The 24,632-nt window shown below is 41.0% G+C and overlaps 1 protein-coding gene and 1 long non-coding RNA gene across 7 annotated transcripts in view; both read right to left on the reverse strand.

Moving 5' to 3' along the window:
* fgf12a (fibroblast growth factor 12a) overlaps positions 1–24,632 on the reverse strand; it is a 30,547-nt gene that overhangs the window by 1,362 nt on the left and 4,553 nt on the right. For 2 of the 6 annotated variants that reach the window (XM_063462595.1, XM_063462592.1), the window contains exons 1-5: positions 21,954–23,061; positions 20,468–20,515; positions 17,376–17,486; positions 13,044–13,147; positions 1–143 (exon numbers count right to left, since the gene is read on the reverse strand). The exon at positions 1–143 is cut by the window's left edge and continues 56 nt beyond it. In XM_063462595.1, coding sequence (XP_063318665.1) covers positions 1–143; positions 13,044–13,147; positions 17,376–17,486; positions 20,468–20,515; positions 21,954–22,149 — 602 coding nt within the window. In that variant the 5' untranslated portion in view covers positions 22,150–23,061. Of the gene's footprint in view, positions 144–13,043; positions 13,148–17,375; positions 17,487–20,467; positions 20,516–21,953; positions 23,062–24,632 lie in introns of those variants that run through there. The other 4 variants (XM_063462596.1, XM_063462593.1, XM_063462594.1 and 1 more) reach the window with 2 other exon arrangements.
* LOC134617376 (uncharacterized) lies at positions 5,174–7,105 on the reverse strand. The gene is made up of 3 exons (XR_010091522.1): positions 6,967–7,105; positions 6,552–6,628; positions 5,174–5,272 (listed from the first exon to the last, which is right to left on the reverse strand). It is a non-coding gene; the product is annotated as an uncharacterized LOC134617376 (long non-coding RNA).

Raw genomic sequence — 24,632 nt, forward strand, 5'->3', positions numbered from 1 at the left:
CCCTTCATTACTTGTCCCTCCTTGGTGAGACCAAGGAACCAGGCCCGACCTGACTCCTGCTGTCGGTACACAGTGGATGAGTAGATCACATAGTAGTTCTCAAAAACTGACTCCTTGAACTTACACTCTGGGGTGAACACCTCCTGCAAAAAGATTGAGTGAAGGAAGGTAAAAATGTTATAGATATTTGTCAGTGCAAACAGAAAATACATTTGCACTGAAAGCAGCAAAATAAAAAAAGAACTCATGACCAGTATGTGAAAGTTGCCAAGGTCGGTAAACATCCAGTAACACACACACACGCACGCACGCACGCACGCACACACACACACACACACACACACACACACAGGAGACTAATGAGAACGATAGTCTTATTAGAATAATGTGACAATGGAAGATTTCTATCTCTTGGTTTCATTATCAAAGTAAGTCAAGGAGAGAGGCAAGGGGACTCACAGTAATGACTGGAAAACTGGAAAGAACCAGATACTGGATACACTGCCACGCCTGAGTGCGATGCCAGATTATTGCCATGACAGTGCAAGACAGGAAACAATGCTCTTGACTCTGTAACCCATTCCAGATGTACAGTAAAGATGCACAGTCATTTGTCACCTTTGGCAATCATGTTAAAAAGGCTGGAAAATGCACAAATTTGCTTTTTCTGCACAAAATCTTTACTTATCACCACACATGTGCTGATTAATGTGTGCTGACAAGGAGGCTGCCAACCCCTCAGTCCTTGTCCCTGTTCTCCTCCTCTTCGAGACTAAATTAAAATCTAATGCCAGTCAATTTGAAGGGCAGGGAAGTCATGTGTGTGCCAAAAAAAAAAAATGCAGGCAGAACAGCTGGTTTGGTAGATGTTGGGCCATCTCAGATCTCAGCTAAGCCAGACTTTGTACTATGGGTGTGTTTTTGTGTCACTGCTATATTTCATTTATTAATGTCTCCTGCAAGGTTCTGTGCCCTTTTAAGGTTGTCTGTTTGAGTGACAGCCCAATTCTGCTCCCTGCTGGAGGTGACAGTGTGTGTGTAGTCCAGGTATTACTCATGTAGAGGGGACCTAAATCTGTTTATACCATCACGTTATAGGGACATGTCTTCCTTGTGGGGACAAAAAGAAAGTCCCCATAACATAAATCAATGCATTTTATGGTTAGTGACATGTTTTAAGGTTAGGATAAGGGTAAGGCTTTGACAAACAGCAGTTATACTTAAACTCTATGTCTTCGGGAGATTAATGCATGTGTAAATGTCCTTTATGAAGTAATTGATACAAATCAGGAATAATTTAAAGCTGTTTCTGACCACATGGATAATGTAAGTTTTATAGCTGCTTTACTTTTTAGTTCTGTTTTGCTTTCTACCAGCTCCCGAGGAAAGCATCTGGCATCTTTACTGTGCAGTCCAAACTGTGTTTATCAGCTGGTTGTTAACGTCATCTGGGTATCTTTTTAGCAGGTGGTATGGATTTAAACAGTGCTAAAAATCTGTGTAGAGCTTTGTTGGTTAGTCATTTTAAGCAGCACCTGTATATTACACACAGTCATTTGGCTGATTGTTCATGCAAATAAATAAATAAATAAATAAATAAATAAAATCTAGAGCTTTAAATTAGTTTATGTCATATTCAGTACAGTTTAAAGAGTGTGTGTGTGTGTGTGGTCTCTTTTTGGATGGCACGCCGCAGTTGAGAGTAATGAGTCCCAGTGTGTATGACCGCTCATTTATAAGACACAGCAGTGCATTGCAGGCTGAGTAAGGGACTGAGGGAAGGTGGAGGTCACATGGTCGACGGTGTGGAAACGTCTCACTGGTCAGCAGGAGAGAGGACAAGCTCTGGCGGCAGAGTGTATCTGAATACCTGCTGAAACGCTGTCAAACGGCAAAGATCTGGCTCGCTGTCAGGGCACTGGGGTCACGTTGTGCCTGTCTGGCTCTGTGTGTGTTTATGTGTGAATGTATGTGTTTGAGTGGGTGGGGGGCAGACAGTGATACATTACACAGCAGAAGGCTTCATCGCTACTTCATCTGTTTGGTGCTCAAATTAGGCCAAGAGCACACACACACACACCCACATACGTACACATACGCACCCAAGTACTAACCTACCATTCACCGTTAGCCACTTGCTTTGCTGACACACTATAAAATTCCCTCCACATTCTCCACGGCAACAATGCCCTGTGCTGTCCATGAAAAGCTGGAGCGGTTTAGAAAGCACCCTGGATGCAGTTTGGGAATGACTGGGGTGAAATGTAAGTGACTTTGAAGTCTCTAACAGAGAACCTTGTTCATGGATGACTGAGTAGAAATGCGAGGTGAAGAGATGGGGTCAGACTCTATTGTGATTAATGAGATTTTATTAATGGACATAAACCACAGAACCGCAGGGACAAAGAAAAAGCACAAAAATACACATCAACACACATTCTCAATGCCCCAAATATATGGACAACAAGTTTGCCCTGTCACTTCCTCTGCCAGGAGCTCATAATTAATTGAAGTTGTTACTGCCCCGAAACAAGTTTTTAAAAAAGTGCATGCAACATTTCAGAGCTAACAGGCTATGCAATCTGATATTAAAGTAATTAAAAGGATGCTTATTTATATTCCATAGCAATCTCGCGGACAAAACCAGAAGACTTGTTAGCAAAACTGGGCACGTGCTTACGCTGCACCTTTAGGGGTCTCAGTTTGGACCTACGGATTAATAAAAAAAAGCTTCACCTGAGACGCTGTGAATAAACACAGCAAAACTGCTAACTGAATGCAAATATTTTGGCTGTTTCTGCATATTTTCATAACATTGTTTTTCTTTTTTAATATAAAAGCTTATCATCTGTTTTGACAGAAACAAACATCGAACTGATTTTTGAAAGGAAAATAACGCACCAATACCCTTTTGAGTTTGCAATTCCTGCTTTGCACAAGGTATAAATGTAGCACTACAGCATTGAATTACCACTCATTTCGTTATATTTTGCTTCCAAGGAGCCAGACTTCCTAGCAACTTTTTTAAAGCAGTCTTGAACAATGAATGTCATGTCCTTAAGAAATTGGGGAAAAATCCATGAAAGACCTGACACAGGAATTGAGATGCATCTGGCCTGTCAGTTGATCCATCTACTGTTTGTCAAAGCCTCATCAGAGGTGGTCTCAATGGAAGGGTGGCTGTCAAGAAGCTTCTCACAGAAAACAGTAACAAAAGGCTAAGGTATACCAAATCGGTATCAATATGCATGGAGAAGGTCAAAAGAGAAGCACACCAGTGAGTGCCTACAGCCAATCTGTGATCTGTGGTTTTGGGTGGTGCTTGTTAAAATTGGTGGAATTATAAACACAGAAAAGAACTGTCAAATTCTGACCGACAATGCAACACCATCTGAAAAGAATCTGATTGGAAACTGCTTTAGTTTTAAACAATGATCCCAAACACACTGCCAATACAGTAAAAGCATAAATGAATAGAAAGGAGGCCCGGAAGCTGCACTGTAAAATATAACTTGTTGTTTCAACTTAAAAATATGAGGTAAAGGGCTGCCTTAAAATTTTAAGTTAAGTCAAGAAATAGAGTTTGTTCTTATAACACAACCAATTGTTATCTTAATGAAAAATCACATGTTGTCTAAACTTTCATCTTAGTTTAGTTGACTGAGATTTATTAGTCAGTTCAACTCCTTTAATTGTCATCTTTACTTGGGAAAACCCTTTCAGCTAAATTAAAATAATCTATTGTTTAAACTCTTGTCCTAGTTCAGTTGACTTGGGTTTTTTAGTTAATTCAAATACTTTAGTAGTTCTTTTAACTTAGGAATCTATTTTAGCTTAACTAACATAATCTGTTAGCTAAGTTGATTTAAGTTTATTAATTAACTGAGCTCCTTAAGGTAGCTGAGTGAACTTGTAAATCAGTTTCATTTTAATTATCAGAGTTGATTGACTGGATGTAAAGAAAAATGTGTATTAAACATCTTAAGTTTTGTTTTGTTTTTTTTTGGCTTTCTAACATCCATTTCAGCAAAACTACCTGTTAGGTTTATCTTAGATCTCAGGTTTAAATATCTACATTCCTTTAAATTAATTTTCTGTTGTTTACAGAAAAAAAATAAAACCCCACAGATTCCATTAAAGTCTATCTGATCATTTCATACAGAAAGTTTGTTTTAAGAACATGACAAGACAATTACTCATGAGCACCCAACATTCACCATTTATTGTGCCATCTTAGTCATCTGAGAAACAGAAAAATCAGTGACGTAGCTCATCAGGCTCACAATCCATCAAAACTCAAAGGCTGCTCCCTGTGAAACAATAAATTTGAACTTGGTCTTGAGCCCAGTTTGGGTGAAGATGAAATTCTGACCAATACTCTAGGAACGGTAGTGATTCTTGTGAAGTAACAACATAAAGTCTGCATTAATGTAATGTATCAACGGGACACTTGCTATTTTAGAAAAGTTATTCTTTACATTTACAAAATTTTTAAACTTCATTGTGCTCAGTCACACCTGTTAGCATAAAACTTGAAATATTAAAATAGTACAAAACCTTTGATAAGTGACAGTAAAGATCAGTTTATAACAACTAAGACATCAAACTCTTGTATTTGTCTTCGTTTACAATTGCAACAAATTCCACAGAACCAATATCTCTGAAAATGACTGCATGCTTCTGAAACATTTGATAATATGGATATTTCAGAAACATTAGTTTGAGTCTGCTCAATTGCAAAACAAAGGAAAAACTACTGACTTGCATGAGATAAGCATCTGCAGAGTCCACCATTATATTGTTGTTCACATAAGTTTCTTAAACCATGAACAAATGAGTAATTGTCTAATCTGGAATGTAAAGTGTAGTCATTTAGTGACATACAAAAGTGAGAATGAGAACTTGCAAGAATAAAAAAACAAACAGTAAAATAAAAACTGTCCTTAACACTAAGGATCATACAATTACAGTTCTGCATGGCTTTCTGCAAGAGTCTGTTTCTTAGACCATGCACTAGTGAGATGCACTGCCTTCCACCAATGTTCATTAGGATGTTCTGAATGACTTCAAAGATGTCCTTAAGTTCCTTTGGATAGTGTATGTTGAGGGCAAAAAGAAGGCCCATCAGCATGGAAATGGCACTTGAGACATCCCTCAGATTAGACAGGATTACTGCTGCCTCAAGGACAACCAACACATCGATGTCTTCTTCTTTCACCATCGCAATGCCAACTTTCATCCTCTTAGAAAACGTGTCTTCAATACCTGTCGGCTATAAAAGGGTTCAAAGACAAAAAAAAAAAAAAAAAATTACACAATTACAATTACACAATATCCCGTGTGCTTAACAATTCATGTCTTTCCAAAGAAGAGCCATACTGATGCTTTGGATGATGGTGATTGGCTTTGGGTAACACTTATTAGTTGTTAAAGTTTTTTCAGAATGAGATATGCACCCCCATGTTACAAATCCATTTCTTGCTTTAAACAAAGACCATGTTCATAAATAACTGAGCATGTCTTCAATTGCAGAATTCAAACAAAATTTTCAATTTAAATGGTAAATGGCCTGTATTTGTATAGTGCTTTACTAGTCCCCTAAGGACTCCAAAGTGCTTTACACATTCAGTCATTCACACACATGGGTGGATGACTGAATCGTGACTCAAGAGTTGACAGTTCGTCTTATAATTGGAAGGTTGCCGGTTCGAGCCCTGGCTCCGACAGTTTCAGTCGTTGTGTCCTTGGGCAAGACACTTCACCTGTTGCCTACTGGTGGTGGTCAGAGGGCCCGGTGGTGCCAGTGTCCGGCAGCCTCGCCTCTGTCAGTGCGCCCCAGGGTGGCTGTGGCTACAATGTAGCTTGCCATCACCAGTGTGTGAATTTAAATCTACTTATGCTAAATATTGGCTGTGCTCTAAACCAAATCTGGCTGAGAATACATGAAATGTGCAAACTGCAGCTACACTACAGGATCAGATTATGGCTCCATAGACAATGCTTCTTTAATCAGTTTATTGATTAAAGTTTATTTTTTCCCCCTATATTAACAGCATGAAAAAAGAGCATATAGACATGGCTGAACAGGTTGCATAATTGGCACTGAATATCAACATCCACCTTTACCCAGCTGCCCAATGACTCCTGGCCAGTAACCTTTAATTGCTTACCCAGTCTACACAGTCTCTTTTCCAGGGTCCAGGACATTTCACCAAAGTATTGCCCCCCACAGCTGTAGCAGCCACTGCAGCCCCTTAAATATCCTAATATCTCTGCCATTACAATATACAATGTGAGAAATCAAACGTAAAGCTGAAGTGAACAGTACAGCAGCGAAATGTCAAAGACCCTGGTGAAGACATGAATAAACACAAGACACTAATAATATCAATGCTAGCTTGCCAGTTAGTTTCTCTGAAACCCAGACCAAATCCAGTGTCAAAGATCTTGTAATAATACATTTGGTGAGGAAAAAGTACACATGTACTTTTTAATTTAAAATCCACTGTGGTGCTGACATTATTAAATTTACTAAAAGAAACAATGCTAACCTTCACAGTCTTGAAAGTGTGTGAGGGATCTTCCTTTAGAAAATGAGGTCCTCTGTCCTCTTCCTTTGTGTAGGGCTCTGGTCAAAGAAGTCAAAAAGAAAACAAAAACACTTTTTAAACAGTGTTTATGAAGCATGTAGACAGCTCCAAATTCACAGCTTTTTGATGCATAATTCCATCAATATATGATTATCATTGGAGATTTTGAATCAGGCTTATCAGGAGATTCAAGTAGAATATGATATCCAACCTACCACCAATATACATAGATTCTGTAAAAGTTACCACACTAAATGTCCAGTTGTGAAATATGATGACAGACTTTACTTATCAGCTTTCTTTCAATGAGTTCATCAGTTGAACTGGATAACCTAAAACTTAAACAAAGGATTAGATTTCGCAGTTGAACACCTACATCATCTCCGAAGCATCTTATGAGCCTAGTTAGCCTTTCTATGCCGCTCTTGATTTTGTACAGCTCCACGAACCTCTCCATAATGGTCAAGCACAGCAAAAAGGAACCCTTTCAGGTCAACAGATGTAAGACGGGCAAATTCTGCTTCAACCTGAGCAATAGAAGAAGAGGGGTGGAGAGTACAGGCAGAATTAAAAAAAGATTCTTTGAGACCCAAATTTAAGCAAACAGTCATCTGAGGCCCATTAGAGAAAACACAAACACACAAAAGCAAACAAACAAAAAGATGCACTTTACCTGCCGTTCAGCAAACAAGAAGTTCAGAGAACAATAAGCTCTGTCTTGAAGTCTTTTAAAGTAGAATGATTGTGAAAATGACTTATGTGATGTAAAACTTTAGTAAACGTGCGATTAAAAGAACACTGAGTAAAAGGACAAGTAACAGTTTCCTTATTCCTCAGATGTTTACCTTGATGAGCAATACTGTTTTAGTCCAACTGCCTCATTAAAGTTACACAACAGGCTTTTTACATTAAAGCCAGCAAGTCCATTACATACTCCCTTTTTAGATCTGAAATACTGTGCAGATTCTGTGTATATGTAGTGGACAGCAATTTACCCCAAAGAGCGCAAAGTTTGCAAGTCCACCTCATTTAAATGACAAAGTCAAATGTGATCATCTAGACCTGTGAAAATAAATTAATGACAAACTTGCAGTTATGGATGTTATTACAACCACAAGAACCTAAACAGTCTGCTCCATTGCTTTTGTTAATGAATCATTTGTTGGTAACACGTCTGAATATTTAGTTTATGCCACCTGCATGCGATCATCAATAGTGCCATATTACTTCTTAAGAAGTACCCTGACACTACAATCTTTATATCATTTGTTCTACAGAGCTATTAAATTACAATATAATCTGAGGTGTTTCCAGTATGACAAAATGCACAAATTGTAACTTACCATTTGACTCCACTGACAAAAATAAATCCCCAGCATCAAGTTTGGCTTCACAGACCTAAAATAAGTAAAATAAAAATATATGTTATAATTATATTGTTTTCGCCATTTATTCATGTTTGCTAATTTTCTGACATATAAACAATGTTAGTTTTGTTACAATACAGAGAATGCAGTTTAATTAAAAGGTAAAGTATGCAAAAAAAAAAAAACTTCTGCAGTATACCATGCCAAAAATCAGTGTCTCTGATGCCAATTATTTTATCACTACAGCTCGTTTAGTATGGAAACTCACACAATCTAGTCATACTGATCACAAGAGTTCAAAAATAAGTCAAAATAGTGAACTGTTGTTAAGCATAAAGCATTTCAGGGTAACAAATAACTGCACAATATAATTAAAGCAAAAAATAAGCACACTGGAGGACTATCTGATAAAAACTAATATAATGCTGGTTTGTAGACCATATTTTGTCTCTGTCCTCAGTGCACTCTTGCAGCTTAGCATGCAGCAGTTAATAACACCTTAAGTGATTACATAGGGATAAACAGATGACAACAAGCATCCGAGTCCTGCCAAAAAGGTCTTTTTGAACCCAGCCAGTTATTGGAAATATTGCCAAAATGAACTTCCACCAAAATACAACAGCCTGTGAACTTGAAAGGAATTTACAAGTACAGAGACAATATGAAATAAGCTTTATTAATTAGCTGAGTTAGCTTGCTAATATCGCAACAGTGGTTGAGTGCACAACCTTAAAGCTAGCGGCACAATACTTGTGATTTGCTCAGCGCCACATTAAACCCATAAAAAAGGCCATATGTCAGTTTATTAGGTCAAGTTTGGTCATGACACACAAGCTGGACCTTGTCGGCTAAAGTTACATTAGCTAAAGCAAACATTTCGGTAAAAGAGAAAAACACACGTCATGCCATAAATTCAAAACATGTTCCAACTTTTGTAGCTCTCTTTCCTTATAGTTATAACCAATGTTACTCACCTTGAAAGCATATTCCAAAGAAGACGATTAGAAAACGTCCAAGTAAAGTGAGCATGTCGTTAACCGCCAATTCCCCATGATGCACCTCGGTAGCAGTCACGTGAGGCAGTTTTGAATCCTGCTGTGCTCAACTTACCCGCATTGTCAAGTTCACATAAGTTTCTGATTTAGCTGGACATGAGTTTTCAAGTTAGCTTTTTTTGGTGTAATTGGGACGTTTTTAACTTGTAATTCTATGTTATAACAACAACTTCAGTCATCTATCGTCAAACTGATATAGAATAATATGTTGAAATAACAAACAGCTAGAATTACATTTTACAGTGTGGACTTCAACATTCCTGAAGCAATGTGGGATCATCTTGACAGAGAATTGAGCAAAAGACAGCCAACAACCTTTGAAAAAGTTTTAAATGTGTGCTTGTGTGTTACCTCAAAATAACCAAATTGTGACTTTCTCATAGAAAATCATAGAAAAATAAAGAAAAAAAAACCCTCTATCGCTGAAGTCTTCAAAAATTCCACAGAGAACTTTAAAGACCAATGCTGCTATTTTCACATCATCCTTGATTTTTTGGACATGATAGTGTTACTCACATCATGTTTATCTAGATTTTGGGTTATCTTAACTTTAAAACCAGCTGCAAAACCAGCAAAACAACCTCATACCCATCACCACCTCTGGTGGTTCTGCACCTCTGTCCAGATAAGTGTGTCTGGGGCTTATGAAAGGTGTGAGTGCCAATGTATGGAATGTAAAATGAAACTCGAAGAATGAGAACAAGATGTAATGGATATGAAACTGGGTTGCCAAAAGAACTGAGCTGAATGCATCCTGAATCCAATTCAGCTGCTGGCTCCATCACAGGAGGGAGGCAACTCTCTGGCTCTGCTTTAAGGAGCAGCTGTCGACAGGCATCTTTTGAATTTGGATAAAGATGTGGAGGATACGGCGAGGACCTCAATTTAAACATGGGCCTGAGACACTGGTGTATCTGAGAGATCTGGGCCCTGTGACAATCCCAGCGCTGCCATGGAACTCCCGGGGAGCTTATTATTATTCTTGGAGAGATTTAGGTCTGGGATTGTCTAGACGTTACTTAAACTGAAAACTCTCTTTCTCACTTTTTTCTAATTTTCCCTCCCTCCATGCTTATCTTTTTTTCCTCTGTCTGACTCTGGAGTCAGTCACTTTGAAGCAAGGTGTTATTTTTTGTCTTTTCTCAATTTTCTCCACAAATGATGTGTTTGATTGTCCGCAATTAAATCGCAAACACACACCAATGGTCCACAAGTCATAGAGAAGAAGCTTCACCTACTTTTCCGGGGGGGGGGGGGGGGGGGGGGTTGTTCTTGTTGACGGCATGCTGTACATGACATTAGCATAGACTCAACACCATGAGCAGCTACATTGTTTGCACACACAGAAGCACCAGTTTAGCTCATAAAGTAATCAAGTAGAATGGCAAACTACCAAACCTTCATCAATTTTCTATTGAGCCATTTATCTAAAAACAAAACAATATGCGATTTACAATTTTTTTGCAACATAAATTAACATATTTAGATAGATAGATACTGTAGACGGTAGCAGTGGTTACTGTTGTGCAGCAAAGTAGGTCATATTGAGTGTTATAAATAATGGAAGGGAACTCTTCATTGTAGATGTTCAGCCCCCACGCACTTTATCACTAAACACTCCACATAAGCACCATCACCCAGCTCACCCTCAGCTACATCAGCTTCCAATCCTCATCAGCAAGCTCTGCAAGCAAGAAAAACCAGGCAGCATATATGTAACGACTTAACTGATCAGCAGTGATAGTACTAAAAAAAATGATACCTGACACCTAGATAAAAAACTGACAGAAAAGGTCCTCAAGGGTGCAGTGCAATTTCTCAGAAGCATCTCAAACAACAACAGAAGAAAGGGTTGTCGCGTTCTCTCACTAACAAGACAGCGCAAAGAAGCAGGAAGGAAAAAAGTAAAAGGGAGGCAGTGTTAGAGAAGTAGGAGGATATCCCTCAGTAATTATCTCCCAAGGGGGGGCACGGGAGAGAGCTATGTATCTCTGCTCTCAGATGTAAGGAAGGCAAAACAAGACGACACAACAAGCAGTGACAAACCTTATAGTTGGTGGAGTCAAAATAGTAAAATGGAAGGCTCATCTTAGAGAGGACAGGAGGACGGGAGCAAGAGTGAATAAGCGAGGATGGCTGGGAAAAACAATGAAGACCCAGACAAATAATAATAAAAATAAATGTGACTAAGAATGAGGAACGAATGTGAAGGACTTACTTTATGGCCGTGATTGCATCAAGAGAGCTCTCATAAATGCATGAATAAAGAACAGAAATGCTCCCCATAACGGCATTCCTGCAACGCTTTATTATTTATCTGCATACATAGCCTGTACTGGTAAACAACAGAGGCTATATTTGCTTTTATCCTGTAGTTTGCATGTTAATTTAATCTTTTTATGAGCCCCTCCAAGGCTTATAGGCTTATAGGCATTTCCTTACCAATGCTAATCGTCCATGCTTCACATCTGAGGAACAGGACCCCTTCCACATGGCTAGAAAATGCATTTAGTTTGTGGCTTTGATTAAAACGGTCCTTCGACTGCTACAGCAGAAACATCTTGCCCTCTAATTAAAAATCACTCTAGCTGTTTTAGAAGGCTCAAAGAGTTGATCCTGCATCCAAAAAAAAAATGTGGATAAAATGATGATAAGTAAAGACAAATGTTTGTTACACCAAAAGCTGCCACTTGACACCGAAGTACTAAATGGTTTGTAATTAATAATAATAAAGTACTCTGACACAAATGATGATTTTATAAAGAGCGGGTTTGTGTGGGGGTCATTCAGCATCCCCAACTTGAGTCAATTTGATAAATTAAAAGATTGCTGTCTGGGCAGGATTAAACTTTAATTAGACATAGATAGGTGGGAGGAGGATTATTATAAGCTTCACAGTAGGACTGAGAGATGTGCACTTGTTTATGAGCCTTTGGTTATGAATGAATCTGTCTACTGGGTGAGTCATAAAACCATGCGCATTTACTGTATGTCCTTCTCTGAACTTGTGAGTGCCTCATACATCTGTCTAGCACTGAGTTGTGTTCAACTTGTACTGAGTAAAAACTGCTTGTCATTCTGAAATAACGATGGTAAATTGAGCAAATTTTTCAGTTATTCAAGAGCACATTTTAAAAAACAAACAACCAAAAAGAAAGACATCGCGTCCACCATTCATCTTCAAACTTTTCCCCTTGTCACCCTAACAGTAAAGCGGCGCCCTTATCAATAAATGTAAGCTGCAAGTTAGCAGACACAGGCTTCACTGTGTCCTTCAAGTATTTTATGAGTATTTTAAGAGAGAAAAAGTTTGATGGGCAGTCTGTGAATTCCAGCTCTCGCCAGTCATTTATCATGGCTGTCTGGCAATCACACAGCAATCGCCAAGTCCCTCAGCAGAGGTTTGGGAGTGATGCAGCCCTCCCATCGGCTTCTTTCTTCAGTAGCACTATCCTCTGCTAAGACTAGAGGTTATATAACCATCCCAACTGGGATATGTATTGCAGTTCTTTCTCGCTGTCTTACAAACACGCTCCCTCTGCAGCTCATTTTCCTAAGACATGCATGTCTTGATCTTCAATGCAGCAGCCACGTCTTTTGGCTGGAGACCCCCCAACCCCCTGTGCATATATTCTACACATTTACGTTTGTAACGTTTACCCCAGAGTCTTTCTGTTAATATGTTAAGATTACTCTACATTTTTTTTCTCATACAAAACAAACTGAGAGCACTTCACTGAGCAGTGAACTTAATATCAAATTAAATGCAAAGCATGTGAGGTGCAACAAAGGATGGGGAGGGGTTGGGAGAGATAAGTGCTGCACAGCAACACAAAGGCACATCTGAAGAGCTCTTAAATTTAGCAGAGATGAAAGGGATTGGAAGGGCTGAGTCTTTGCAGCAGTGGGATATTAAAACAGACAACAAACAGAACAAAACACAACACGTGTTAATGAAGAAATACGCATGCTGGCACCGCTCAAACATGCGCGACATGGCGGCGTGACTGGAGCGAGGAGTCGCGTCTTACCGAGCTGTAGAGCATGCCCTCGCCATTCATGGCAATGTAAAAGCCACTCTTCACCCCCTGGATGGCCACCACTCTCAGACCCACAGGAATAAGATTAAACAGGGCTGCAGAGCAGACAGAGTGGAGGAGAAACAGACGGTTACAAAGAGGCAGAGACGAAAGAGAGACATCAGACACAAAGGACAGAATAGGACAATTGAGTTTTCACTTAACTCTTGTAGACACAACACCCTCTGATCTCTGTTCTTTGGCTATCTGTCAGCAGTAAAGTGAACAGTGCAGGACATAGACAAAGGGAACTCTGATGCACAGTGACGCATTAAAGCAGGAATCCAAAACTTTTTTAATGACATCTAGCTGAGGTAACTGCACAAAGAATCACAAAGCATCCTGTGATTCTTTGTACATCTAGTTGAATTAAAGTCTCCTGGATGGCTTAGAGTTTGCAAAATGAAAGCAACTATGTACTATTTATGCACACATATGTGACTCTGTTTGCAGCAGCTCCAATATGAGAAATTGTAACTGGCACTGCCGGTCAGAAAGGAATTGATAAACTGCCGTACCGGTAGAAATGAGGCTTATTATGATTGCAGCTAGTATGTCCAGGCACAAATGTTCAGGTTTTAAGTCATCAGTGTTCATTATGATCATATTCCACTGCAATCTGAAAACCTGCTTTTGACTCGGTGATTACTGAACGCTGATCCGTACCTGAAAGTATGCAGCGTAATCTTTAAAGCAGTGAGACGAGCGTCAATAAAACAGCGTAGACATAAATCTGTGATGGCAAACAACCGAAACTGTGTTTTGATTTAAGACCCCATCAATCACTAAACTGCTGCAGGCAAATGCTACTGAATCTCCTGAGCGGACTGAACCATCAAGGGCGTTGGTTTGGTGAGGGTGTGAGGGCGTGCTTTGCGTACTGTGAACTCCCCGTGATGTTGGAGTGATTGTTCTGCAAGTGTCAATGGGGACTACCAGAAAAGGCTGGCAGGGGGAAAAAAAGGCATTGGGCCAACACAGGTCTGTCCTCTGAACAGATTCAATTTCACTCAATAAATATCGACGTGCTGCCAATGGTTTAAACCTGACCTCGGGCCAGTGGTGCGCGTGATACCTGCTGGCCGCTATGCATGGACATATACCCTTGAGGCCAGACAGAATGGGTACTTCAGCCCCTTCAGTTTGATTTCCTAAGACTTCTCAGCTATTTTTCCATCTGTTCCCTGCTTCTTATTCTGTCATTTCTTTACCTCCTCTGTATGCTCCCTCACTCCTCTTTCCATTAGCCTTTCATGGCTGCTGCGTTTGTCTCGTCGATGTCTGGCAGTGTCTGTCAGAGGCACCATCAACAGTTCGGCCTTGCTTGAATAGTGGGAGGAAAAGAGACATAAAATATGGCCCACTACTACACTATTATGTTATAATTACGATCCGCAATCCCTGCTCTCATTTGCCTGCCAAAAAATTTGAGAGCTGACAGAAGCTGTCATTCAGTTATCATCTAAATGCCTCGCATTTTTTTTTACCCCAGCACCAGCATTTGATTGATTCCATAACTACCTGATGACTATTCTCACGCTGATTCCTCCTCCTTAATCACCTCAATCCTATCTCTCACTGAAAAAAGAGAGGCCGGGCTGGCGCTTGAAGAGTTAAGCGATTTTCCAGGGATCTGTTATCGTCAAAGGGCCAGACAAAATAGGTTCAAACAACTCAATAAAGCAAAATCCTCAAAATGCCAAGTCTTCCAGAAGAGCAGTAATCGACTACAAGAAATCCTGCAGCGGCTAGACTCAGGCAAGTGAATTTCATGTGAGGAATACTAGCACAGCAGGAAATAAACCCTGCAGGAAAAGTTTCAGAAAGAAACTTAGCCAAATTTCAAATGCCAAGGGCATATCTCCAAATCCAGAGAGAAATCCAGGTATACACTGTCACATTTGCAATTATATAGAGCTTATTTTTTTTCTCCACACTCCAGCTGGAAACTGAAAGCACTTGAAATTAGCGTATGGGTCTTCAGGTAATAAGGAAGTCTATCCTCATTCCATCCATCAAACCCGGAGCATCAGAGATAGATGAAGCGTGACTGCCTGAAACCGCAGGTGTCTCATAACCAGCAGTATCTTTCTAGAGCTTCAGAGTGTGCAGATAATTACTGTAGGTGATCAACTGATGACAATCAAATTAATAACTGTTCAAATTTGAACATGGATGGTAATTAATTGAACGGTGTGCCTAAGCCCTCGCTGTTAGTTAAGCGTACAGCTTCCAGCCAGTCATGCTTACCACTAAAGCAATTTTCCATACTTGTAACTGTATATTGAGCCTGAAGGCAGCAACTTTGTGATGTACTCAGTCGAGCACTTTTCACAATTTGCCAAACCCATAATAAAATCGAGCTATTTAAAAATGAGAGAGGCATGATTAAAGAAGAAATTCCATTATTTTCTCATTTTTCATCATCATTTTCCTCCATTTTGTCACTAAAGCTGTTTCCTGTTCAGAGGTGTCCTCATCTCACCGCTTCCCGTTCCGCACTGAAATGAAGCAATTGATAAAAATGAAAATGGAAACCAAGTGCACTCTGGGCACAGGTCACTGCTATTATTCAGGTGGCATCATGCTCCTCACTACCATCGGTTCCACTGAAGCACCCCCTGAAAATAAATTGCTGCATTCTATCACCTAAAGCTCTGGATGAGGCGGGTCAGAGGATGTCGTAGTTGAAGGGTGGAGGATAATCTATTATTCTAATAATCCAGCTAAGAGATCAATGGCTCAGTGCAAGACCTGAATACAAAATCTCCTTTCTCTTTTTCTGACAGCGATTATTCTTCCCCTTTCTCTTCCTCTTACTGTCTCCATCTTCTGCTCTATTCTACACTTTGAATTCCTCTAGTGGCACCTCCTGCTCGCCTCTTCCCTCTGTGTGTCTTACTTTAGACAGTCTGTATGCTTGAGGCATCTAATATAGAGAATTATTCATTGGGTACAAACGGAGAAGGTGGTATTTTTAGTTTGCTGTGGCTGAATTATTCACTGCATTCCTCCATCCCTGGGCCAGGGGGACTGCTTAACTAGAGGATTACCTAAAGGTGGGGAAATCCTCACATGCAGCTAAAACCTCAACCAGCTAAAACCTTTTAGACACAATGGAAACCTTCAAAAAAACCAAACAAACAGCTGTTTGCTCAAGCTAAACACATGAAATGAATTATATGTGAATGTTTCTCACTTTCCTTCCCACCCCCCTTATGCAGTAATCCGTTTTGTCCTGAAGACCCTCACTTTATGCTCTAAGTGGTTCTCATTAAAGATCTATCTCCTCTTAAAATATACAGCAACAACAATAGAGGAGTGAAGCATTCATTTCAGCACATAACTGCCCTGGTCCAGCAGCTGTGGCTGCGGTTTTCTGTAAGTAAGGCAGGATGTTTTAGGGAAGAAAAGTCATGGTTGGTTTCCTGTTTTGGCCTCCCTCCAGACTGGGAGTGTCATCATTATAGCTTTGACAGTTGTTCCCCCCTGACATATGTGCTGTCTCTTCCTTGATCCTTTATAGGAAACTCTTAACAAAAAGCTACAAGTTTTAATATAAGAGACTCTCTACAGACACGGCTGATTTTGCCCTCCTTTCTGTTCTTGTGGAGGTGGATGGGGTATACCCCAGAGACTATTTATTCACTGGTAGTTCACTATGGAAAGTCGATTGCAGTGAAATATTGCAGGGGAGGTTCTTGTGGCATGGAGTGAAGCTATGGGCCTACAACCACTTCTAGCAATGGCTTTTTCCAGGAAGGAAATTTTGATGTGATGGTCACACGTGCTTTGGAGCTGTATCAATCAAAACAATGTGACAGTTTCAATCATGAAGTGTACACAGTAGAAATGGTTTACCTAGTAGGGACCTGGTGGGGATACCAGAATTGTTTTTACTATAGCAAAATAATTATAGTTACCAGATAAATATGATATTTAGAGACTACGTCATTTTTGAGAAAACAGGCTTGGAATACATAAAACATTTGAGCAGATTTTGGCACATTTATATGCATATTATTACATAATCATATGCAGAAAAGAGGGCATTCGGCTCTGGGGTATTTCTTGCCTTTAAAATCTTTATTTTAATCAAGATAATCCAATTTAGCGAGAGTGTCATAAATTAATTTTAGAGTGCTTTAGGTCACCCAAATAGCACGAGTTATATAAGAATTAAAAATGCTAAAGCGTATAAATGCAGCAATCTATTATATAACCGACTCGTGGCCATTAAATGTTTTACGCTGGAAGCTGTGGCTTCCAAAATGCTCCACTCACTGTTGTCGCTGTTCTCGTCCTTGCTGCCGTCGATGGTTCCATCCGGCTGCATCTGCAGGTAGAAGCCCTGCTGGCTGAACAGTCGTGTCACGATGCCTTTCAGCTGTGGCTCTGGAACGTGCACACACACACACACACACACACGTAACACGCACACACACATACACACACCCCCGTCGGCCACAGCCCCGTCCCCACCAAGAATATGTCAGAACAACAGTCTCATAATGGTGAGCAAAAAGCACAATTTAGCTGATACCTCTGCTTTCAGCTAACACTCAGAATAAAAATAATCCAAAAGAAGTGTTTCACAATCATAAAATGTAGTGCATGATTAATTAAAAGCTGGCTGTGGAGGATGGAGCGTATCAGCAGAACAATTATAGACTTACTCTACTTAAAAACATTTACAGTTTATTTCTTTTGTCATATTTAAAGTCTCTAAAAGGTTAACGATGGTTCACTGTTCACTTTATGACTTGTGTATCTATTCAATTGTAATAAGCCATTTTAAAGGAACTCCCTATTCCTGTGGCACAATCCAGCTTCCACAATTGCCCACAAAAAGCACTACACATTTAACAATTTCAATAATATATATATTGCATCACTAATATCAATAACACTATAAAGGACAATTTGCTGTGAATCACCTGATGCAGCACATGAGCCCATAAAAGGTTAAGTAGCTGTTTGACAGGAAAGCCTTTACAAGGACAACACGTTAACAGAAAACCAATAATAATATTGTTACGTTCCCACAGTGGTTTACCTTTCAACATCCTTTTAAAATCACATTTAATACACACTGACATGCCAGTACTTTCTTTGGTATGAAGCAACCATGCATTTTAGAAATAATATGACTGATATTTTTTATGAAATCACTCTTTTGAACAGGCATATTTCTATGTTGCGCTCCAAATGATTTCCTTGTTATTTATTTCCTGAAAGGAAACAGAAAGGAAGTTCTGGGGGAGGTTTCATTTTATTTAATTTTTTTGTTTCCCAGTAAGATAACCCTGTATCGACCTCCAACTTTGGAGGGTATGACTTCTGGCGCGTGGCCAAAGTGCTGCTCAAAGTGCTCCTCTCTTCAGGTGGAGCAGGTGGAAGCGAGGATTAGCTGAGGGCAAAAAAAAGCCTCTCAGCCTCAGGCAATGCTGAGTAAAAGCAGATGTGTGGAAAGCAGTTTTTATCTGAGAAATAAAACATGCTTCTCTTGTTTGATTTTGTGCAAAAGCAGGAAGTCCAAGTCAGATGACATCATTATATCCTGATGATTAAGTCAATAAAACTATTTTTAAAGCAGGTAAAATAAAAGATATGATCATGCACTGAGTATATATACAGTCATGGTTTTCTTGAGGCTCATCATGAGTAATACTACTCTACAGCTGCACAGTAATGCGCTGTTTTGTGTAAAGTCTGGGAAAAACAAATAGATACTAAATATGACTAATCCTCAGTTCAGTCTGTCTCACAAAAGGAACAAATTATGCGTTTTGTCACAATTTAATTGGCACTTAGTTTCTCCTTGTGCACCTAAATAAACATTCATTTAATGAAATCCTTGCTTTGCAGGCACAAACATTCTGATAAATAGTGTATGTGACTGGAATAAAGAAGCCTGACTGTCCACCAAGGTCATAAAAATTCTTGGAGGACGTGCAATTCATTTTAGTCCAACCAGGCCCAAAAAGTCCCAAATGAATTGGCAGAAGAAACATTTTTCAAGCTTGCTATCAGGACAGAAGGATGGTTTTTGATCAGACTTCAAAAAGCACTGACAGATTACTTACTTGAAAGCTGATCACTGCAATAATTACTGTTGCATAAACTCTAGTTATGTTTATTTTTCAGAAGACAAAATGTGGAGAAGAGGGCTCGAAGAAACACTTCCCAGTGAGCGTGAGTTGCTGTCCGTTCCTCTGTACATCATCCTAACTGTCACTCCCCCATCTCACCTACCTGTGGGTTAGAGGCATCAATTCCTGGGACAGGCCCTTCATCATCCATCATGGGAGGGTAAGGAGAATGTAGCATGTGCATGTGCATGTGCTTGTGTGTGTGTGTGTGTGTGTGTGTGTGTGTGTGTGTGTGTGTGTGTGTGTGTGTGTGTGTGTGTGTGTGTGTGTGTGTGTGTGTGTGTGTGTGTGTGTGAAAGCACATGGGAGTGGCCGCATCAGTAAATCACATGTGATAAAGACACTTCCATGAATTAAGGCCTCAGCACAGGCCTGAGCAACTGCCAACGCCTCATCACTTCCAATCATTTACAGAGCCAGCATGTGTGTGTGTGTGTGTGTGTGTGTGTGTGTGTGTGTGTGTGTGTGTGTGTGTGCGCACATGTGCGTGTGCTTGTGTGTGTGCAGGCATGAACAGACTTCCAGATAAACTCCAGTGTTTCCAACATGTGTTTGTGCGTCTTTCAGCTGCAACAAGCTTAAGGCCACCCTGTGAGTGCACGGGCCGCTAGAACATCAACAGATTTACTTCATACCAATACAGAAGGACAAAAACATTTAGGTACATTGACAAATGGCGTCATGACCATGAAATGGTGAATGATCACCTGTTCTATAACGCTTCACAGGGAGGAACACATCATATCCATATACACCAATATACACTACAATTAAAAGAGAAAAACCTCTAGAACATTTACACAGTAGTACAGACACAAGACGGGGAGCGAGGATAGAGACTGATCCAACACTGACTGACAAAGAGAATGGGGCAGAAACGAAATGAGAAGAGGCAGGGAGAGGAGACAGAGGAGCAACAGACGGCTGGCTATAGGAGAGTTTTAGCTAGAAACAGGTCAGAAATGAAGCTTTAAAAGTCCAAGAAAGCCACACAGGAAGGAGAGATGAAGGGGGGGGAGAAGAAGAAAGTCAGCAAGGGAGAGGGTCGCCGGCTGTCAGACAGGTGTTGAAGCCCCAGGTCCCTCCCACCCTCCCTCCCTCTCTGTCCCTCCCTCTCTGTCCCTCCCCACCCCTCCCTGGCCGAGGGGGAAGTCGACATGGGCGCGAGATGGGGTGGAGACGAGAAGAAACACAGCACACACGGATGGAGGCTGAGCTACTGACCTAGCCTGCAGCCCTTATGGGACACCTGTGGAGGTTTCGAGGGTGCATCTTACGAGGTGGGGGGGGGAATAGAAGGAAAAACAACAGGCTTTTAAACAGGCAGAATTCATAAATTCTCCAGTGTATCGGTTGTTTATAAGCAAATATATGGCAACACATCAGTGGAAATATATGGATAATCAATTAGAGGACATACAGCATCTGTCTGCCTCCCTGTCTGTCTGTCTGCTTTGTGACTGGCCATGTGGAAGGAGTTACCTACCTGCCCGTTAGTGTCTGGAGGACTGACTGCTTTGGCTGTCTGGTTATGTTTTTAATCAAGTAATTTGCTGCAGTTTTGACACTGAGGTTGGATTGTCTGTGGAAGCTGCAAGACTACAGGGTTTTAAAGCTGTCTGTCTGGCTGGCTGGGTGACTGTCTCCGTTTTTCTCCCTTTCTGCCTTAAATATTGATGCCTGACTGCCTGTCTGTCTCACTCCTCATCTGTCTGTTGGGACACTGAATGGATCTTACTGTCGCTCATCACAAACCAGAACTATCTGGATAGTGAGGAGGGGGAGGTGACTTGCACTCTTCGCTTGTTATCTGTGCACCAGGACAGAAACATTTCGAATTGTTTAAAAAAAGAGAGAGAGAGAGAGAGAGAGAGAGAGAAGGTTACGTGAATTTACGTGAATTGTAGTAGTACCTGAGTCTTTGTATATCAATACAGCCAGGGCAGCTCTTAATCACTAAAGCTATACCTCCCTTCACTGCAGTAAAGCTCCCTCTCTGCAATAAGCAATAAACATTTACCATTAAAACATTTAATCTGAAAAGAGCCTTGGTGCACTGCAGTGCAACTTATCTCCGCTCCTTACCCCCAACCTGCATTAATATTGAATTTGGGCCATTTTAAAGCAGGTTTCTTCTTCTTTTTCTTCCATATAGCTATTCAAGTTGCAATTGTGTAATTGTGTAATTGGGGGGTCGGGCTGGGGATTATTATGTGTGGGGGAAAATAAAAAATCAGAGGCTTAGATTTATTGTATTGCTTTTGAGTCAAATCCCGCTCGAGCTTTGGCCAGGGAAGAATTTTTGCTCAGGGGTTAATTTATTATTCTGATCAGAGCACTATCACGATGCATAAACTGGTAACGTCACGGCATGTAGATCATCCACCGTGCATTCTGGCCGGTCCCGCTCGGTATGTGGGGGAGGGTTGCGGTGGGATAGACAGACAACAAGAAGACCTCATGGAACAGGTGGATTCTTTTTTTCTTTTTTTTACTTTTTCGCACCGCGGAGAAAATCTACCTTCTCCTCCGGTTCAGATTGAAGCCCTTGACTGCAGTATAATGCCTCTGCTGCTTCAAAGAGGGGCGGGGTGGCGCGTGGTGGTGGTGGTGGGGGGAGGTTGGGGGAAACCGCTTCCATACACAGACGTAACACACATCAGTTTAAAGAAAAAAGCAACAAGAACAAAAAAAAATCTACGGCACTGACCTGGTCGCCGCCGAACGGGTCTTTTCTTGCCGCTGCAGAAACGGACTTTGCTGAAGACCCCCAAGAAATGCCTCTCGCAAAGAGAGCGGGGGTCTTTGCTGGGGCTGGGGCGACGTTTCGAAGTCGAGACCCGGTCGCTGTTGGATTCCCTCGCCTGGCGTTTCTGCCGGATCAGGGAGCTGGCGATCGCGGCCATCTCCCCGAACCGAGTCTGAAAACGGAAAGTCTACTTCGGCAGATGTCGGATCTCACTGTAGGTAATTGGCGTGTGGCGGAAATAAAAAAAATAAGAACGTTGATTCTGTCCTTAGGTCCACGAGTTTGTTGGGTTTTTTTTTTTTAACTAAATGTCATACTGATCACGAAAATCCTTCGAGTCCAGGGCATCATTGCGCTTCGGGCAGCATCCTCTTGTGGGGACAGTAGAGAATATTTAGATATATATCTATAAATATGATTAGCTGCTGCGAGTTTTGCTTCGACACTCGGGCTTATAAAATCAACAGCAACCGATCTTATATAAAATATCTAAGGGTTAGGCCAAAGGGGCCCAGATATCAGACATGAAAACATGCAACAGTGTTTCTAAGTTGATGCTGCTGCGTGCCATAGGAGAGAGCGCTTCAGGTATTCCAGGTGAACAGCGCCGCGGCTGACGAGCACGACATCGTTTTCCTCATCTGCACACCAGCCTACCCTCTGGGTTCCTGACGCCTTTCGATAAGCATTAAACCCAAACCCAGGGGCACTGCTCGTGCGTGGAGAAGACTACTAACTTTTTCTTTCCGTAATGATCTTTTTACTCCATGCTCAAAGAGATCGTCCGATGCCGGTCCAGGATGCGGTGTAGGAGCCCGTGTATGTGAACCAGTCTCAGGTTCCGTCGATGGCACCGCTTAAATGCAGTCGGGGAAAAAATGGAATCGGCGAGCAGAGGCTACTCTGCAAGGATGCTGCAGAGATGTAATTTAAGCCTGCAGGGAGTGATTCCCGTCTGAAAAGCAACAATTAGTTGAGGCGAACACACGCCGGAGTGCTTTTCATTGTAGCGCACAAATAATAAAGTGACCTAAGCATTATTTCCAGCGAGTCCCGAATGAATACTGTGTGTGTATGTGCGAGTGAATGGTGGCGGTCCACAGCTTCTCTCTCTCCCTCCCTCCCTCTCTCTCTCGCTCTCCCTCTCTGTCTCTCTCACCCCTTGTCTCCCTCTCCAACTCTTTTAACGCAATCATACGTGATTGAGGTTAGTTAGGAGTTGCACGGGACAAATGAATGATCCCAATCTCGAAAATTTGCGAATATTGTAATTTGTATTGCAAAATGTAAACTTAAAAAGGGGGAGGGGCTGGGTGTTTTTTCTTCTTCTTCCCTTTGAGAAATGGGTGCGCGTGCACGTGAGTCCTTTTGGATTATGTGCGCGTTCAAACTGGGGCGACTCATCTCACAATTGTCTCTTTTAATTACACTTCAAATCCGAAGTTGCAAAGCAGTTTGAAAATGTGAGAAGGCTGCATGAAACTGCAAACTGCATACAGAGTTGATTCTTAATCAGCTTTGGCTTATACTACACGGCATTCTTGCCCTCACAGCTTATAGGCCTATCAAAGAGATAGGAGCACACATTTTATTTTGTAAAGAAAACAGTGGCCACGCAAAGAGCATGTTAAGTCTGGCTTAAAGGATCAACCGCAACAGGGTCCAACACACAGAGTATGAGCGGGAAACACACACATTCGGGCAAAACTGAAGATCCACAAAATGACACAACAGATGGATTCATGTGATGGAAATGAAAGTACAGCCCCAATGAACAAAAATGACAACAATCAACAAATAACACTGTGACACTAAAGCTTTGAACTGCCTTCAAACACATCTTGGCCCCTCAGTTCGTGTGAAAGCATCGTGAGAGCACCCTGTAGGCCTATTCTGCATGTGTTTCCATCTGACTAGGAACAATTGCAAACCAATTGATTGCTTCTCTGCAGCTGTCTTCAGCACAATTAAGAGGATGAGGATCACTGTAGCAGTAAAGGTAAATCAATGTAAAACGCACCAGCCAGAATAACCTGCAGGCATGATGGACATCATGTTTATGTGCCTCTGGTTTCATTCCTTTTGTTGCATGGCTAAGGAGAACACACACAGCACAGCACAGATGCATTCTGTGTTAGGAAAAACACGCGTGTCTTTAGCAGCATCCCCGTGATGAAAGAGCATGAAACATTTAGAGGCTTTTTCTAGGACTTGGTTTGACATTCTCTCACCAAACTGAATCTGTAGAGACAGCAAGACGAGGAAAGAGGAGAGACCGAGCGAAAGACGGAGAGAGATTTTCTTTTGCCTGCTATTGTCTGTCTCTTTTATGTAAGATTTGGATAAAATGGATGAAGGAATGTGAATGTGAAGTGCTGATACCCGCGTCAGTCATTTGCATTTTTCTAAAGTATCTGCGAGAGAGAGAGAGAGAGAGAGAGAGAAAAGACTGATAGAGAGAGAAAGGGAGATGGAGGGCAGATAAAATCTTACATACTAAGATAGGCAAGAAAAAAAAGTTAGGAACCGAGGCTTGGATTCAATCAGATTCTAAATCAAAAACCTTTTGTATTCCTATTGAGTTGCCAGTGAGTGGTAGATATTAATTTGACACTGCAGTATAAAGAAAAATTAATAATA

Source organism: Pelmatolapia mariae, linkage group LG18 (assembly GCF_036321145.2).
Source record: "Pelmatolapia mariae isolate MD_Pm_ZW linkage group LG18, Pm_UMD_F_2, whole genome shotgun sequence".
Lineage (NCBI taxonomy): Eukaryota > Metazoa > Chordata > Actinopteri > Cichliformes > Cichlidae > Pelmatolapia > Pelmatolapia mariae.